Raw genomic sequence first — 20,427 nt, 5'->3', positions numbered from 1 at the left:
GCATTGAAACGCAAAACGACTCATGCACAACAATCCAACAGTCTGTTATTCTTCATCAAACCCTTGCTCACAGTCTCTCGTCAGTATACATATGCTTTCCTACTGTCTGTATCGTTTTTCTGTCGACTTGTAGAATTCTTGAGTCTCTCATCTTCCTTCATTAGGGTTCTTATTAGCAGATTTTTTTTTAAATAGATTGATACAATTGACAGTTTATTTTTCTTCTGTTCACGTTCCTGTAAATTGTCATTTCGTGTAAACCGTTGGATGTTGTATAAATCGCTTGACGAGATCGAATCACTGTTACGTGTACATTAACAGCTGTACGCATGGGAACAAAATGACCACGATGCAACCACGATCGTAGTCATTTTCTTTCCATTTTTCCTAGCCCTCGCCTTTCTCTGTATGTGTAGTCTCTTTATAGTGTCTTTCACACACACATACACGTACCATGTCCTTTCCCACTTGTACCCTTCTTTTCCTGATCTCTATAAAATCTCTTAGGGTTCTCCTCTATCTGGACGGGATACATTCTCATGTTAGACATAATACATTCGCGTGTAGTAAGATACGATAACGTCGTTTGATGGAAACGATGAGAATGTTCTCTTACGCTTCCGAATTTGTCCTCCACGGCCTTTTCTACCCCGTGGTGCGATGAAATTTGAAGCGTATTTGAATGCAGTCTCACTACCCTAATGAAACGTTGTTAGTTTTACGCAGACAGAGACGTATCGGGATAATTGAGACGGTTGAAAACCTGAAAACGTGACAATTTTCGGTTCAACTTCTGTTACGTTTTATTCTTGATTTTATATTTTCGTTTGTTTGTATTTTAACTTTCAATCAATTTCCGTTTATCGGATTCTTTATCTTGCGTCCGCGACCACGTTGTCGGAATCAGAATTGTCTATCACGTTGACGCCCAGTATCGTCCAGCGATTAACAAATTGAACAGAATAATACGCTTAAATTGCGGACGAAGCTATTCACATTGTCGATTTTCCAATTTATGAGGATAAGTGCTTTTCAGTCCTAATGTTGTTGACCGATCTCAAGGCATACTCGAATATTTTGCCGATTGTATATTCGGTTTAAATTTTATTTCTTATCAAATGATTCAATTGTGAGCTTTATTTGTGAACGAGTTTATTCTTTCGACAGCGATTTGTACTGATTACAGCTTGTGACCCTGAAAAAATTACAGTTAATACGGAAAGAGAAAACTAATCATTGTATATCTATATTATATTGTATATCTTTTATTGTCTTTGAATTTTCGCGTCAGAGTTGCTTTTTAATAAAGGAACACAGTGGCTGCAGTGTCCAGTTGACGTTTTAAATGCTTCAGAACATTTCTATCTTTTCTCAAATAACAAGAAGAAAAGAAGATGTTTTGAAGTATTTGGAGCATGTGGAACTGAACCGTAGTCAGTGTAAATAATGAAGTATATGTATAGCTGCTTGTTGAAACGTTTCAATGCAGCCGACAATCGTGTTTCAAAAGTACATGAAAAATATTCTATTAATATTGAATTAATCAAAAACGACTAGACATACGACTTATTGTAGGACAGGTCTAAATGCAATTATTGCGGTGCGATTGATGCGCGAGCAATCTTCTTATTATGGCGTCAGCTTCCTCGTTAATTATCAAACGTGTCATTAATTATCAAAAGTATCGCGGTGTCACGCTCATGCTGCAATTAGCCCGATCGATCCCATTTCACAAGATACACACACACGTTGTGTAATTCTGAACTGTGTACTTATATTTCTCTCTTTTTACCATACGCTAGTATCCGTAGCCACACTCGCGAAAAGCTTCTAGCTGTGTCGCTTTCAGTCTACGTGTAAAAGATATATCTCTCTATTATGCATACATATATATATATAAAAATAAATAAATTATATATATAATTTATATATATATATATATATTACTTTCTATACATATATATGTTCATATATTAAGGTGTTTTTGTCTATCTAGTATACATACGAAAAAAGTATACTCTAAGTATACCCCCATTGACTCGTAAACGCTTGTGACGGTAGATATCTGTCTGTCTGTCGTGACATGTTTTTTTTTTATTTCTTTTCTGTTTTACTTGAATCTCTTTCTCACTGTCCTCTTCTTCTGGCTCCGTATATATCTGTATCTCTCCTTGGTTGCGATCTCTACATCGAACGTGCAACTACTCTCTGTCGGCCGTCGTCTTACCAAGGTAGATACTGTCCCCGCTTTGATCTCGAGCCGCTGGCCGAAATGTATGTACGCGGTATATCATCAGGAGAAGGACCATGTGTACATATATACATATATAGTATATCAAATTGAAAAAAAAAGAATCGCCCAATCCGAGACCACGGGACGAAATGAACGAACGAACGAGAAAAAACGAAAGCGAAACGCCACAGAGAAACTCCGCTCGGCGCGATCGCGCCCATCGCGCTAATCGCCAATTAATCATGAGGCTAATTAGCGGTGTATTCCACTGCTACGTGATACATCGTCGTCATTATCGCAGATTTCGTTATCTCCGGCTGGACCAGCTGGAAACGCGTTCGACGCTCGAGAGATGCACCGGCGCCCATCGTCGGGGATAAATCCGGGAGTTCCAGACGTTCAAATTTTCTTCGATAAAGTTCGGATTCCTTAATGTATTTTTTCTCACTTGTAATTTTTGTACTTTTGCCACGAGTTGTAAGTACATGTGTGTTAAAATCATTTAACGGTTTTTTTGGGGGGGAAGGAAATTATTTTTCTTTAGGCTAATCACGGAGATAGTCTGACGCACTCTGGTGATCTAGATCTCAGTGTTCATATCTGGCTGTTGCTCGCGAGACAATGAAAAACGTTTATATCGTCGGCGCATCTCGCTCATTAGTGTTTCATTAGATCGTTTCATCATCAGTCTCGTCATCGCTTCTAATATCGACATCGTGTCATCGTTATTATCTGTCTCTTTCTCTCTCCATTCTTTTGCCTATGATTTCTGATGTAAATAGCGGAACGCGGAGACCGGTTGCTATCGTAACTGATTGCACGTGATTGTAATACGTGACAAAAATTCAATTAAAATTATTTTTTAATTGAAGTGTAATTTAATTGATCAAGGTGTAACTTATTTAAAATTTAATATTTTTGATTTAAAATAAAATAAATGTATTTCCAATTAACTCGCGTGAGAATGACATAATATTAATATAAAGAATGATTAAGAATAATTAAACAAAATGATTGCAACCGGCTTCTAAAGGGGAGTGAGCGATTATGATTACGATGATTATTGCGATCAGGATCATGTACGTATAATATTTTGACAACATGATCGTGAGCTGCCTCTGGACTTCGTGATTATTATTATTATTAATGTTATTATTTCTACTATTTTTAATCTATTTGTTACCGTTATTTATTACTATTATTTCTTTTTGTTATTATTATTACTTTTAGTTATTATCTGTTTATCTAATTCTGATGAGTATTATTATTATTCGCTCGTTACGCGGCACGTTTTGTCTAAGAACGCGATTTTCTGAATGTTCCTTTTCCACGATGATGAAGTAACTTGCGATAAAAAGCTGCGCAGAACGAGTAGACACGAATTGTTACGATAGTCACGTTAATTAATCGCACGCAGGCCACATCCTGCTTTACGAAAAATGAGATAACGTTTGGGCTCTTGCGCAGAATCATCGCTTTCGGCCGGACGGGACGTGCCCGTGCGATCTTGTTGCTTTCTTGTCTTGTTATTTAATTTCGCAGTTACAATTCTTGCACATCATCCACTGAGAAAAACGATTCTTTCGTTTCCGTTAATGTGTGGCACCTTCGACCCTGTCGTAGACCGAGGAGATCGGAGCGAACACTCTGACGATGTTAGACCACCAAGGCGGTAAGCAGTCTCCCAGTATCAACCAGCAATAAGTCACTGTCTCTGTCTCTGTCTCTCTCTCTCTCTCTCTCTCTCTCTCTTGCAAAGAATGAGCGAGCGCGATGTGCGACAGTTCGATGATTATTATACATAAATATACAAACGTGTACAAAGATGTGTAAAATCCCTTATAAAAAAAAAGAAGCAGGAAAAGCGGAGAAAGAGCTGACGGAAAAAAAGCGAAAAAAAACGCGAAGCGAAGGACAGAGCGATTACCGTGCGCGCCCCCTTCGTTACCTGCCGAGTCTGACCTGACGAACGTTTTGCGTTACCCTTCAACTCCTTCCTCACGGTTGAACAGCGAACGTTCCGTCGTCGACTTCGTCAGCCACTTCAGCAGACAACGTTATACCGCTTTTATAGGCTCTTATCTAGAACACCCGACGACACCCCATTTGCCACTCCATCCCCGCCAATCTTTTCTTCCTCGATCCCACCCCCTTCGATACCAAGGTCTCCGATACTTGTGTCTTTCAGCGGCATGACGCTCTGTCGATGTCTACAAGTGTGCGCACGAGATATCCCTCGGAAGGGGAAAGGAAGCGTCCTCCCTTCTCGGGAAGGGATGTTCCGTGTTGCCTCTTCTTATCTTTCTCTTCTGTATTTTTGTCTCCCTCTTTGTCTTTCTTGCCTACCTTTTTAGCTTTGCTTCGCTCTGATGTGTGTCCATCTACTTCTTCTCGAGACACGTCATCAGTCGTTTGTACTCGGAGGTACGATATTTCGCACTCGCAGCGTCACTGAAGGATGAAAAATTAACGAGCCATTTTAATTATTTCGTAATTACTTAATTATTAATAATTAAATCAAGGTTTACGTTTGTCCGTGAATTCGAATTTATTTGATTTGATAAAATTTAACATACGTGGTGAAATAAACTAGAATAGAATGAATAGTTGTACATCTTGGATGCAGGCACTGCATTCGTCCTTTACGTGAGTTTGATTTTTTTTTAATGTAGAAAGATAAATGATTTCTTTATTTTTCATAAATTATATTTTATACGATTGCAACGTGTTGTTATTCATCGATTATGTTAATTAGATATATATATATTAATTATATATATTAATTATATATATTATACATATTAATTGAAAGTAGAATGTTTATGTACATATGAACAAATAGATAGATTTCATGAGTGCGACAATTCATTAACATTCATGATGCGCCACTATTCTTTTGATACGGAAGTGGTGCAAACTCCATTTTCATTTATTTTTTATTCTATATTTATTTAACGAAGTATCATCTTCTTTCATATACCTCATAAACATTTCTTCACTTTTGTATTTATTCTTTTAACATTTATCATTATTGAACTCCAACTCTTTATCCATTATCGATATTTCGTAGCAACCGTTGATCGTTACATCGTCATATCCTCATCCATCAGTCTGCCCATCCATTCCTCCAGCCATCTTCTAATATCATTATAGATGATCATTATAGATTAATTAGTTGAGGACTAAAACTCGTCGTCCGCGCCCTCTCGCCGCTCCGACATTCTTTCATTTCTCTCTCTTTCTCTCTCTTGATCATTCTTTCTGTCTGTCTCTCATTATCTTTGTCTTTTACGTCTGTCCCGAGCTCTCATTTCTCCTCGCGTTGGTATATTGCTGAATATCGCGGTGGACAAGGGATGGGATTTCCGAGCATTTTGGGGGGGGGGGGTAGTGAACCGCCGCGGAGCGAGGCGAGGGAGCGTCCCGACGGCGACTTGACTTATCCTCCATGTTTAACACGCCGTTGATTGCCTGTCGGTTGCCTGTTTAGAGCCACGAGGTCGGGATGAAATCCCTCGTAATGCTGGACGAGCAAGGCGGTAAGCCACTTCACTCTAGCCTCTAACGATAAACAACAAAGTCCCTCGCGAAAAAGTAAGAGAGAAAAGTAATTAGAAAAGTGAAAACGGGGAACCCCGGCGAAGCTCTCCTGCTGCAGTCAAACTGGTCCCGACGCTGGCACGACACAGAAGCGATCAAAACGACAATATAAATCACAGTCTAACAGTACATGTTATATATATGTATATAATACGTAATGGTGCGCACGCGATGGATAAGAATAGTATTACTCATCCATCGCGATTTCATCGCTATAAATACCTGCGATCTCATTACGCGTTTCCAAAATTCATTTAGCGCAAATTGTTGCTCGTTGATCGCTGAAAGTTCGGTACTTTCATTATTTTCAATCGCGGTCAATTTGTAGCGGGAGAAAGTCGAAGCGATGTACGCGAATGATGCTCTTCTTATTCGTTGTAAAATACGCGGCGATGCACGCGGCACGATGATCGTCGAGCGGAAGCAAAAAGAGATTCAAAACTCAAAACTCGCTCGCGTCGTCCCTGTCGCTTCAAAGTCTCGCCGCGTGTTTCGTGCGCTCTCGTAACCCTGCACATACAGACCATCCCCCGAGATAAAACAAGAGACCAGTGGGAAGGAACAGAACTCCAGATTATGTATTATCGACGATGAGATATATACTGACCGGGTATACTAATCGAGTATCTCTCTCTCTCTAAATATATACTACTCAACAGCACTCAGACTATCGTTATACCGTTCACTTACATTTCGCCCTCAGTGCTCAAGTGCGTTGTTTTCTGTTTTTCTTCAGCTGACTCTTTGATTCTTCCCCGCGCGCTTCTTTGGTTCTCTCTTCCGCCCTTCTTTCCATCTCTAATCTTTCTTTCTTTCTTCCTCTCTTTTTCTCTTCTCTTCAGCTTCCTCGGGCTTCATTCACTTACTACAGTCTATACTATTTTCTCTTTCTCTTTTTTCTTCACACTGCGTACTACTGATACTATCGTCACGATACTTATTTCTTCCGTGACTCCAATCTCGTCTCCCCTCGCCAATTTTTCCGATTTCCTTTTAACTAGTTCCCGTCGCCCCACGATTCTCCCCTTCACAGTTGTTACTTGAAATCCTGTTGAATTCGCCCGCGCCGCACGATTTTTGATATCATAAAGTTGCACAAGTTACAAATTTACAAATTTATGTCTATGATATATCATAATTATATTAAATTTATAATATATTATATATCTAGGGAAGCTGCTGTATATTTCTTTGTATTTTTTTAAAAGATAAATTTACGCAATATCTAAAAAGAAGGGAAGCAGATGAATGTAAAGAGTAAAAAACTGAATAGATTGAATTACAAAATATCATCGAATAGTTTAACCCGGAAGATAAATTTCCAAAATATCGAAAACCTTGTTTTGTCTAAAAAATAAAAAAAGTGGAAGCAATTGCAATTAAAGATTTGATTAAATCAATTTATCATTATTAAAATATTAAACATGTTAAATAGAGCCATGTGCATGGATCATACGCTGTACATAAATATTAAATTCCGACTGGCCCATTTTACATTCCATTTATTATAATTGTACATTGATATTAAATATTATTAATATATCAATAATCTTTAATAGAACTGTGCGGCGCGAAAGGCGAATATCCACAAAAGAACAGAACAAGACAAGCCGAGGTTTCCACGACACGTACAGCATTCGCGGACTTTCGCACCCTCCGGACAATCCACCCCTCGCCGCGCGTATACACTTGTATACTCCACATGAGCACCCCGCAGAGCGATCTCGCGCGCGTTTATTCACCTTCGCCCTTGCGATTATTCCTTCGTCGTGAAACACAAGTCACGGGGGAGACGCAGAACGAATCGGACATTTCGACGAGCCGAACGTCAACATGTCATTTATCGGCGTCAAATTGGACACCTGCTATTATCCGTGTCACAACGATCACACATACTGTCGGCCTACATGAATTATCTTTTTGTGGATGAACTCGTACCCATTGTGTATCGTAGCCAAACCCGTGAGCACCGCACAAAGAGTACAGAGTGTCCCGAAATTTCTTTTATCAGCTGTTTGGTAAATCGCGAAAGGCTTCTCTTTGACGTATTTGGGAATTTTTCTTTTTAAAATTTTTTTTTATTATTATTTTAAGTTAAAGTAATAGATGTAGTACATATTGAAGATATAAGAATTTCCGCCAAATTGCAGTAAAGAAACCTGAATGAAAATTGACTAGTTTTGGGATAGCCTGTATACCTACCTAGCTGACTCTCACCAACTCGCTCATGTGAGAAACCAATTCACTGCACATGCCCAACAGGCACATGACAAAACAACCCACCCACCCGATGCAGGAACGTCAAACGAGAAACCGTCGCATTTCATTTTGTGCAAAATCGGGGACTCCATCGAGCGGATGCTTCTCTTTCTCAACATTTATATTTTTTAATAACAATAATAATTCTCTTTAGCACCTTGAATTAGTTAACAATCATGTTTCTATGCTGTTCGCAATTGTAGAATTTGATGAACATCTTAAAATGCGCGATTACGCGTAGTCCAAGCTTTTCCATTCATGACTTTTGCAGTTATTGTTAAACATTTAAAACTTCATTTTATTATTCGACCGCATAAGCGAATGACGCATCCACGTTAATTGGAACAATGGATTCCATTGATGATATCGATCCGTTCGATTGATCCCCCGCGATAGAATACAAAATCGAACGCAGTTGCTTGAAAAAGGGAAGGAAAAGGGTGCTCGCATTCCTTCTCGTTCCTATTGATAAACGTCTGGATAACTTAAGGCCAATCTCGATTTTCTATCGAATTTTCGCGTATTTCACCGAGACGTGACTTTTCTTCCGTCGGTTTCCTAATACGGAAGACAAAGAGCGAGATAAGAGATGTACGGAAATTCGGAAGATTAAGAAAGGGGCACCCTTTTCCTTGGAGAAGCGAGGGTTTTAGCGAATCTCTGTCGCTTACCCTTCCCAGGAAATTAAATTAGATAGCGAAAAGAGGATTGGGCAATGCACCCGCGCTCTTTATTTTTTTAGTCGGCGACCGCTTGATTACGTTACCTTGTTACGCTCGCAGTAAAAGTTTCCGAGAATATTCTGAGCTGCTTAAATCCACACGAGTTGTCGATCTCCGACTCTTCGCAGTGGCTCTTGACTTTGTGGTCGTCGAAACGCCACTGTAAATCGAGTTTTAGTAATTGAGATAAGAATAAACAATTCTAGAGCAACGAGAAAAAAAGCAAAATGAAAAATCTGAGATCTAAACGTTAATTAATAAAGGAAATCGCGAATTGTGAGATTGTTTAATGTTGGCCAATCGAAGTGCGCACGTAAAATAAAAAGGAAAGTACAATTAGAGACTGGTCACCGCGAGGGGTTGGAGATTCTTCATTTCGTTTTTCTTTTAGAGAAAGGCTTGATTACACATCACGTACACTTTTGCCAACAAAATCGGTAGACCTCCCCAAAGCAGATTCAGTTCAGTTTGCTTTTAGAGCGCTTGCTATGGTTCCCAATTAGGAGTAACGATCTTTCTCGCGTGGTTGCCCTTTCCCCTTTGAGTCACGTCGACTAAAGCCCGTTTTATCACCGGCTGACTAACGTTTATACTCCTCTACGAAAAACAAAACAGAACAACTGGACCGGATCGAGGAGGGCATGGACCAGATCAACGCCGACATGAGAGAGGCTGAGAAGAATCTCACTGGGATGGAGAAATGCTGTGGCCTTTGCGTTCTTCCCTGTAACAAGTATGACACGATCATTTTAACGTCGCTTCTTTCTTTCTCTCCAGCTACCTTTTTCTTTGGCATTGCCATTATTCTTCCTAAAAGGAAAATCCAATAATTAAACACAAACGCGAAATGTAAACTGCGGTTGAACAAAAGTGCATTTTTCATTTGTTTCTTCCAAATAATATTTCTTCAAAGAAGTTTCTCACTGATTTTGCAATTTAAATGTCACGTTCGATAAATCTTCCTTCGAGATCGATGAATCTTTTACTAACCACGTCGCGATGATCTTGCGCGCACAGAGGCGCCAGTTTCAAGGAGGATGAAGGCACATGGAAGGGCAACGACGACGGCAAGGTCGTGAACAATCAGCCGCAGCGGGTGATGGACGATCGTAACGGTTTGGGACCGCAGGGAGGCTACATCGCCAAGATCACGAACGACGCACGTGAGGGGGAAATGGAGGAGAACATGGGCCAAGTGAACACGATGATCGGCAACCTGAGGAACATGGCGATCGATATGGGCAGCGAGCTCGAGAATCAGAATCGGCAGATCGACAGGATCAATCGTAAGGTGAGTGAGGTGGGAACAGGTATTCGCGAGCGAATGCAGCACCGTGTCCGCCATGCTGCACCACCAGCTGCAGTCGGGCAATTTGGCATGGCTCTAAACCACTCGGGTACCCGCGTCACCGCACGTCGATACGCTGCAAACCTTCGTCGAGAGAGTGTGGCATCTTCAACGAGAAAAATCGCAATGTTTGTTGAGAGCAAGAGTGCAAAGTGCAATTACACTACTCCGCGAAATCTGGTATTCAAACGCGTGGTATTTGCGCTAGTTTCCCTGATGAATCTTTTATTGATGAATGTTCATTTAACGGATTGATGAGCTATTTAAGATATGCCACACTCCTTCGGCCGAGGCTGTAGGATTATCGCGTGAAACTGAGAATCAGTAAGTCCGAAGTATCAAGCGATAGTCGTTGACGCGTACTTTAGTATGGAATTACTCGAGTCCAGCGCGCACTTGCTGATAATACCATTACTTCAATATTTGTTTAATCCATTGAAATTTCGAATTCTGGATTGATTGAATATTTGAGCTTCTTATGAAAAAGATTAACTAGTTTAACAATTTTGTAACTGGCTTTATGTTAAATATTCCCACTTGTCGTAGACATAAATAAATGGAATATAAATCTAATTACAGTCAATTGTTAAATAAAGGAATCGAGGCAATGGTTTACACGTGTGTGCTGAGCTATCACTGGATAGGCTGACACGTATCTCGATATTCGCGCGAATCTCTATGTCACAATGCACAGGCTCAGAGCGATGCACATGACGTTCGTCGTCGCTTTCGCTTTCTTATGTGCTCATCAATCTCTCCTTCCTTCTCCCTTTTTTATCCGTCCTTTTATCCATTCCTTCTTTCTCTTTTTCAATTCATTCCTCATTCCTTCTTTTTTTTCACAAATTCTACATTTCTTCTTTCTTTTTCTGTCTATTTCTATCTATTTTTTCTATTTTTTATTCCTTTCTTCTCTTCTTCTTCCTCTTCCTAGTACTACATGTGATGCAAATCCATTTCAACCAGGTGTCCCAACGACGCTTCTCGTTCACTTCCGCTGCGCTTCTTTTCATTTTTCCTCCCATGCAAACAGCGCGCAGTAGTAGTCACTTCTGAATTTTTACCATCCTCTGTAAGATCCTAGACAAGAAAAAAAACAGAATTTGTTCTATAAAATTTTCTTCGAACGATCAATGCGTATCCATCTGTAATGATGCTTCAATAATTATCCGCCATCACTTATTGCAATGCTGGGCGCTATTGAAGCTTATTGATTTTACGGTTTACATAACTCGTACTTTACCGCATGTCTAATACGGCGTTTACATTAACCCGAATTAACTATGCAATCAATAATCGATATTCGATAAATTAACATTTCACTTTGCAAGCTTCAGCTTCATTTATTGAGATTAAATTTGCTCTCAATTGATCTTCTTCTTTGCACTTATTTCTTTTTTCTTCTTTTTTGATAATAATTTTGTTATTTTTTAATTTATTTAACGCTGTTAATATCAATAAAATTTCGCTTCCTGGATAACAATATCCGCGCGAATAATAAAATCCTTGATATCGATGATAAATATTGATCGTTCAAAGATCGCTAGCCCTTTAAAGGCCATGTCCACTGGGGTCGCGATAAAGTGTAATTTAATGTAGCAGCATAATCCTAAAAAGGATCAAAGGTCGATTTAACATGTGCGCGTCGAGATATAATTCTTCACTCTTAATATATATAATATACATTGAAGAAGAAAAGAATTATGGCCTTTGATGGGATGAATTGATAGTGACGCACAATCTCGAACAACCCGTGATTAATTACACGAGGCATTATAGAAAAATTTATGAAGAAGCACACACACGCATGATTATAATATTAATAATTATTTAAAAAAAATTAATTAATTAACCCGCGAGATTTTTGCCCCAGTTCAGAGCGATTGTGCGCCACCGATGGATTAAACTCATGTAGACATAGGTAGACCCACGCACACGCATACGCACGCACGCACGCACACATCTAACCGACCGAAACCCAACTGATAAATCCGCAGGGCGAGTCGAACGAAACGAGGATAGCCGTGGCGAACCAACGTGCGCACGCCCTGCTCAAGTAAAATGCATCTTCTCTCTGTGTCTCCACCGTATCCGTCTCCTCCAAGCCCCAACTTACGTATCAAAGAGAAAGTGCGAGAAAGGAGAGATTACATGCGCGTCTATGTGTATTATATATTGTAGAGGGCCTGATATAGAACGCACATCTACGAGAACACGTACATCCACACGCGCGCGCGCGGAGATGGAATTATTCGGCGAATTAAATTAAATGTCTGATGAAAATTCGCGCGCCATTAAATTGCAGGGACATTCAGTGAAATTAGTCGCGGCAGTTGAAATGACAAGTGGAATGCAAAAACAGAATTACACGTGTATCCGATTGCAACATTTATTATATTATTATTATTATTAGAAGGCAAATGATCGTACTCGCCCGGGATAACAAATCGATAATAAATATCGCATTCGAACGTTACATTCACCATGAAATCAAATTTTGGATCTAATTGTTCGAATACTCCCAGCTCCACGGACGATGATTTCCTTCGCCTCTTTTCTTTGTTGTCTTCTCGTCGTCGCTCAGGCATCAATCACATCTCCCCCGCGTGTTGTCTCCAATCCAATCCACAAACAACCTGCAACAACAAAAAATTGTTAACCACCACATCAGTAGCTATTATCACCATCATTACTATCACTTGTACCACCACCACTATCACCACCACCAAGCTTCTCAACATATATGGCGATATGTACAGCGAACCGCTCGATAGTCGCGGCTTTTACGCAGAAACTGAATCTTCAGAGCGGTAAGATCCCGGTTTGCGTAAAACGCGTCAGCTTAATTGCATTAAAAAGTATTAGGTATCTGCAAATCAATACGGTGCTTGCTTTCAGTCTTACTTTATCCTGAACTAGTATGTTGTTTAAATTGAAATATCCTTCCCTCATAGTGCTGACGTATCTAAGAGGACGTCGATAATTGGAAATTGTTGTATCTTTCCTTAAACAATTTATTAAAAATTATTAAAAAAGCACCGAATTACTTTACGGACCTGATACGATTACAATGAGCGAACTTAGAGCCACCTTGAAGAGCACATAAGAGGCGGACAATCCGTTAACGATAGACTGTAACGGAATTGAGTGAGAGGGTAGAATCACTTTCCACAATGAGGCTTTCATTGTGTGTGTGAGAGAAAGAGAAAGAGACAGAGAGGAGGCAGACAGATATAACGCTGAAGCGATACAGTGCATCGCACTGAGACACGTGTCATCATTCTCGTACACAATCACGAAGCCTACCGCGTGCTGCCATTCTCGTGTGGTCGTCGTGGTTGACACGAGCGAGCGTCACGTTTTCTCATTGCCTTATACCGCTGCCATCGTCATGTTTCGATGACGAAATGTCTCTCGTTGATCCCTTTTGAACCCCCATTAGAGCCGTTCTTTCGACGCTTTCGCTTCGATGCTCCCCAAAGTCGAATCGGGTTAACATACTTGACCACGGTGTCATGGACCACACGAGTGCTTCATCTCTTTCTCTCTCCAGGTCGGGCGGAGCCGCGCAGATTCCTGGAGAAACTGTTCTCTGCTCAATTGTCATTGCAACATAGAGACACTATTCGGTTGTGACATATATTCCTCTCGTTTTTTAAGTGTTTTTAATAATATAGATTGTAAGGTATATTTGTGTTCTTAAAAACACTAAAAAACGGGACGAGTACATGTCACAATTCGATCATTCCTATTCTTTCTTTTTTTCTTCTGTTTAAATGATTTTTCATTGATAGCTGTAATTATTACTACGAATCAAGAAAAAGCAGCGATTTTTCGCGTAAATATCAAACGGTTTATTTGTCTTCAAAACGATTCAACGTCCATTTGTCAAACTCAGACGTCGAGATTGAAGGAGCGAAGAATTATTTGAGCGAATAATTTCGTTCTCAGCCGAATCGTTTTGAATGCAAGGAAACCAAGCGTGATGTTCACAATGGAAGAGCTCCATAACGTGCAGATTTTTCTTTCGGTCATTCCTGCGTGCCCGTTACATGTCGAAATATCAAGTACGAGAATGTCATGGCATGATCTATCCAATTCCGGACATCGATCTCGATCTCGAAACCGACGGTTCTCATGCACCAAGTACCGAGCAAACGACATCGCATTTTCATGTTCTTTAACACGCAGGGCGAGTCGAACGAGACGAGGATACAAGTGGCCAACGAGCGAGCTCACCAGCTACTCAAGTAAGAGGCTGCACTCTGTCGATCACCCCGCGCACCCACGTCGGCCGCCACGAGCATCACTACCACCTTCCTCCACCATCAGCTACGCGACAGCAACAACAACACACCGACACTATCAACAGAAACAACAACAAGAACAATAACAACAATAAGCAGCACAGTTACACTCGACTCAGTCGATTGTTTGCTCCTGTCTTAATTTATTCGCGTTTTCTCTGTCGCACGAGGTTTTTTTTATTCGCGCTCGCCGATATCGAGCTCGCTGAGAAAGCTTGAACGAGCTCGGTACATTGTTGAGTCTTTATAATATGCGTAATCTTAAGGTTCACCATGATCTGCTCTAAAATTGTTCATTTACGCAATTCTGTTCTTTTGATTCGAGTTGGAATGGCCTTTTTAGTTTATTGTTAAAGGAAAAGTCACATAAATCCATGCTTTCTCTAGATTGTTATCGTAATTATAGTTTTGTAAATGCTGCAGTTCAAAATATACAGTAGACCCCCATAATGCGAGGGACACGCACGCGTTCCGCGTTATACAAATCGTTATATAAATATAGATTGTACAGAAATATTATATATGTACATGGAAATATTTATAAAACACACACACACTTATATATATAAACCTGCAAAAAGACGTTATCTTAATTGCATATCGTACATATTAGTAGAGTTTTGTTACATATATTTAACGCGTTATACGAGACTGATTTGCCACGAGAAATTTTTCCTACGTTTCATCAGATCGCGTTATATGGGCGTCTACTGTACATAAAATAAATCGATTTTGTTGTCATGATTCGACCGTGAATTGTACGAAAGTAACTCTGGGTTTGCTTTCTCAGTTTTTGCTAGTTTAAAGTTCTCACTCTGAAGTGAAAGCGCGAAAGCGCGCCGCTTCCCAGAGGTCTGGAGATTAAATTTAATTTTTTATTTGGAATCCTTGGATGCCTGAATATCGGTCCCTGATCAAGCAGCATCAAGCAGATCTAATTCAGTTTTTGGTCGAAAACGCTCGATTTCTCTCAAGTTTGTTCCACAATCGGAAATTAAATTTGATCTCCGAGACGGACTTTCACGGCAATAATTTGCCGGTGTGAAGTATCTGGTTCGAGGGGAATATTTCCAACGCGAGCTAATCGGCGATGATTATAAAAAAAGGGATAGACTGTAAGTGGATCTTAGAAATTTAGCAGCCTTATTGTACTCATCGCAACAACGAAATGTCGATGAAATTTGTCCGGTGGGATGAAAAACATTGAGCACCGTGCAATTTGCAATCGGAGCTGAAATTTAATTTTTGTCTTGAAAAGCGAGCGGTCTTGTTCTTTATCAACAGAATTAATATTAACTAACGATGGAATTTAGATAAAAAGTTAAAGAGCATGTATGTGTGCGTGTATATAAATATATATATACACACACGTGTCCACTTCGATTAGTTATACATCCATATATAATGAAGACGGCGCGGCGACTAACTTAATCCTCTCGGTCTAGTTAATTCCGGCGACCGAGCGGAAAATTCTCTCGGAAATGCAAAACAGGAAAGAAGGGAATAAAATCATAGTACAAATGTCATTTCGCATCTGTCTCCCTCCGGCTAGAAGATTACTCATGCAAACTTTGTTCAGCAGTTTTATTTAGTCTCGGTACATATCGTTACTCTTCGATTATACGATTCGCGCTCTTGAGAATCGCGTCCGCTCATACGGCACAGCGATCGCCGACGCTATTCGCGAGCGAAAAAAAACGACATCCGATCTCTGTACTACTCTGTACTGTCCGAATCCCCCGAGCTTTTCCCAAGCGCGGAGGTGTCCTCCGAAGTTTTTTCCCTCCCTCGAGAAAATCAAGACAGATCGATCAACCGTACGAAATTTCCCACGAAAATAATTCCGAGTGATCTCGAGCGAGACTCGACCGGGGGTGTTTTGCTTGCATCCGCGTGTGGGAAGCACGTGAGGAGAGGACGAATCGACACACTTGGAGGGAAAGGAAGTGGAATCGCGCGCGCGCGCAAATGACGAGCAAACGAAGCACGAGGAAGAGGCAGAAGAAGAAGACGACGAAGGGACGACGAGGGGAGTAAATACATAATCTAGAGATAAACGAAGCAACGAAGAGAACGCGTTCAGCCACACACGATTATAAGGGTCGCTGAAACTGTAGATAGAATGCGAGATCCTCTTTCGTCGTTTAAGGGGGGGAAAAAAAGAAGACAAAAAGCGGAGAAAAGAAACTCATACGCGATAAAAAACGTAGAATGTAGTAGGTATTACCTCCAATTTGCTCCACCCTTTTTCCTCCCCCTTCACCCTGCCCCTACACCGTTTCCCAGTGGCCCGTTTCACCCTCCCCGATTTTCCCCTTTTGCGCCAATCGCGCCGAGATCACAGTAAGGTTTAACTCCAAAGAAAGATTGTACATTACTGTATTTACACAAGAGGGCGACATACCTACCTTGTTAAATCGTATCGATGAAGAGAGAGGAAGTCGGAGGTAGAGGCGTCCTGCTGTTGCGGCTCGAGGATCGATATCCGTGGATCCGCTGATCGATTTTTGATCGTGCGACGCGATCGCTACTGTTATACCGCACGCAGATAACGAACCATTCTTATTCTTGTCCCCGATCGATGAGTCTTTTGCGTTTGCTAAAACTCGGCGGAACAGCGTGTATTCCGAGGGATTGGTATATTCTTTCGCCGGTAGTTCAAGTACAACTACCGGTGCTTCGTAAAAACTAGTGGTTTACTAGTAGTTTATGAAACTAGTAGTTTACTAATAGTTCATACTGGTAGTTTATATATCAGTAGTTTATAAAATTGCTAGCGTGTAAAAATTATTATACTACCTAAAAGCTGCTACTATAGTGGATCCTTGAACCGGTCCACCGACTTACTATAAACTACAGATTGTATAGTAGTTCGTCACGGATTCTCAGTCCCCACAGTGCGAGTTTCATCCGACCGGTGTATTATAAAATCGAGAGGATCTTTCCGATGATTGTCGCTTAATTAACCGAGCGTTTCGACTAGATTCCGGCCCTTGAACTTTTCAGAGAACACAGAACGATAGCAGTGCACTAGTCGACGGATGTCGACCTCGAGCGTGCAGGGCCAGTAAGGATCCAGCACAAATAAACTGCGTAGCATTTTACGATTTCGCTTGTCTTTTGCTTTCTCTCGGGGAAATGATGATAAGACGCCCTTTGGATGCTTTACCCTTTGGACGAACGTGCTGTAAGCAACGAGTGAAAGAATTCGCGAGAGTTTGTTTGAGCGAGAGAGAGAGAGAGAAAAAAACCCACATAAAACTCGTGCGAGTGCGTGTGAGAGAGCGCGAGAGAGAAAAATTACGTTACGAGAATCATAAGTTAGGAAGCGAGATCATTTAGGCCTATAGTGATCACTTACGTCGAGAGAAAAATTTCAATAATCATAGATAGATGATGTATATATACCTGGGTATCTCATTTCTATCACGTTGTTCAATCTTTTTTGGTCAATCCGAAATCGATTTCATCTCAGCCGAATCGTGCCCGGCTAATCGTGCATCAATAGAGCTGCGAGATAATTACCATCTTGGATTATATTCCTCAATCGATCTTTCATCAGGTGGAGGGAATTCATCCTGATTTAATTTTAATTTATCGAGAGAAAGAGAGGGAGAAAGCGTTATATGTACATTGTACAATGTACGTCAGCAAGTGTTGCTATAAAAAAAGCAATAAATTCCATCGACGCACGAGAGTTCCTCTGAGAGAAAAGATTGCGGTTCGAAATTAGCCGAGCGATATTTCATTGTAGAAGAAATGATACCGCGAGAGTCGAGAGAGAACGGAGAGGACGGTATACACATACATCATTTATTTATGCAGTATGCATACTATATATACATATATATATATATATATATATGCATATGTATAGATAGTCGTATATAGAGAACGAACGAAAGAGCCCTTTCTTAAAATAGCGAGAATTAAAATCCTGATAGAAGAGGGTCGAAAGTTGCGGGAAAGCCATTCTCTGATCGAGAGAGAGCGAGCGAGAGAGAGAAAGAAAGAAGAGAGCGGAATATCTTTATTACATTTATTATATATATATATATATATATAAATATAAATGAGTGAATAGATATATAAATATTATAAATATAATATACAGGATCGAGCAATATATTGTTACTTCGTCGTTACTGTTTATCACCGCCTATTTGCGAGATTACGTACTTACTTTATGAATATTATTATTCGCCCCGTTCCTGTTTACTCCCCCTTCCTCAGCCCCCTCTTTGTCCGAGTGATTAAGTCATATCGAGAGTCTACAGGTCTATGTGGTACGCGTACGTACGTTTTAATAAATCTCTATTCACAAACAAACACACACGAAACACACACACACACACACACACACACACAAATAATGTATAGATACGCAATTTTACGTAGGTAGACCAGTAGAGACGATTACGAGCTAACGCGGAAGAGGAGGATGAGGCAAGAGAGTGTATGTGTGTATGCCATGTGAGAGAAAGAAAATAATCACGAGAGACTTGGGCGTGCGAGTGATGATGATGCGAGGGATGAGGAGCACACGCATGAGAGCGGAGATAATCCGGAAGTTAAGATTAAAAAATCGTGCTTTTTGTAAATGTACAGAGCGCTTCCGGAAATGCCGGACGTTCCCTCAGTACCGGACCTCAGGACCGGTGGTCCAGGTCGAGCGATCGAGGCGCAAGAGCAGTTATTATAAATATAGCTGCGTTGTATTCGAGGAGAAGCAATCTCGGTTGTAATTAATTCATGTAATCGGCGATATTTGTCTGAATCATTCAATTCCGAACTCTCTTTCCTTCTGATTAAACTCTAATAAAGAATAAAAGAATTTCTTTATCAATTGGTAAATCAGACTTTAATGAAAATCCGTTACAAATAAAATGTGTGCACGTATATTCGATAAGAATTTGGAGGTCTCGACGGTAACGATGCATATTCTGATCGAGAGCAGGAAGCCGAGGGAACCATTCAACAGATCCGGAAACATCCTGTATACAAAAATGGAAAAAAACTGTTCCATATCTTCTAAGCGACAATTGTACCTCGACATAGTTAACCGCATCGAGAGTTAACGTTTTACGTTAGCGGAGATAGGAAAAGCTCTAGCGGAACTGCCGGCAATGTGATACGCGGCCTCGACTTTCGACTAAGAGGCGTACAACTTTCGGGAATCGACGCGATGAAACGAGAACTCGAGAGTCGAATTCTGGCGCAGTGCGAGAAGCGGAAGTTTCAGGAATATTCTTTCGCTAATCGAACGCGATACATTTTCCTCCTATCCGATAGTAGACATTGTAAGATACTTAGACAGCGCTCGTAGGTAGACCTCTTCGTCACTTCAGATTCATCTTGAATTCTTGCTCTTTTATTTAGAACTCTAACAGAGATCCAAATTGATTGCTTTGCCGATGAAACAGTCGCGTCTCATTCCATCGATCGATTTCCGCTTCGGAAACATGCGCATGGGGTGTTCACCCCCGATCACCCCTTCGTGTACTTACCGCGAGACGCGAGTGGCGAGAAACAAATATACTTTGGGACCACCGTGCGGACGCGCAAGGTGTCGTGGAGGACGCAATCTTCGAGGCACACTCGGGCGAAGTCGAATAGTATAACGAGGCGAGAAAAATAAAAATTTGGTAACGCGGACGAGAGAAATATCGATCGTGATGCAACGGCAACGGCATTTGTAAATTGTAAAGTTACTGCTAGGCGGTAAGCAGAGGGAAAAGACGGGACGAGACCAGCATCTCTGTTTTTAGTACCGATTATAATGTCGCTAGATGTATCTACGGTACCGTCGTAAGGAGGAGAAACAAGTTTCTCCTTGGCGGTACGATTATAACAAATGCCTGTGTATTTTACTTCTTGGCAAATAATAAATCATCAAGTATTGTACGTCGCATCGTCCTTATTTTACTTCCCCTAGGCTCCATTCTGTTTAGAACAGTC

General features: G+C 40.7%; 1 protein-coding gene across 6 annotated transcripts in view; it reads left to right on the top strand.

The window, feature by feature from the left end:
• Positions 1-20,373, top strand: part of LOC105278870 (synaptosomal-associated protein 25) — a 38,745-nt gene extending 18,372 nt beyond the window's left edge. For 2 of the 6 annotated variants that reach the window (XM_011338289.3, XM_011338292.3), the window contains exons 5-7: positions 9,430-9,547; positions 9,832-10,105; positions 14,354-20,373. In XM_011338289.3, coding sequence (XP_011336591.1) covers positions 9,430-9,547; positions 9,832-10,105; positions 14,354-14,416 — 455 coding nt within the window. In that variant the 3' untranslated portion in view covers positions 14,417-20,373. Of the gene's footprint in view, positions 1-3,856; positions 3,906-5,723; positions 5,773-9,429; positions 9,548-9,831; positions 10,106-12,159; positions 12,815-14,353 lie in introns of those variants that run through there. The other 4 variants (XM_011338293.3, XM_011338294.3, XM_020031459.2 and 1 more) reach the window with 4 other exon arrangements.
• Positions 20,374-20,427: the final 54 nt, after the last annotated feature.

The sequence above is a fragment of the Ooceraea biroi genome, chromosome 12, assembly GCF_003672135.1.
Source record: "Ooceraea biroi isolate clonal line C1 chromosome 12, Obir_v5.4, whole genome shotgun sequence".
In the NCBI taxonomy this organism is placed as follows: Eukaryota; Metazoa; Arthropoda; class Insecta; order Hymenoptera; family Formicidae; genus Ooceraea; species Ooceraea biroi.
Note: the sequence above shows the minus strand (reverse complement) of the source record. Positions and strands in the feature narration are given on the sequence as shown.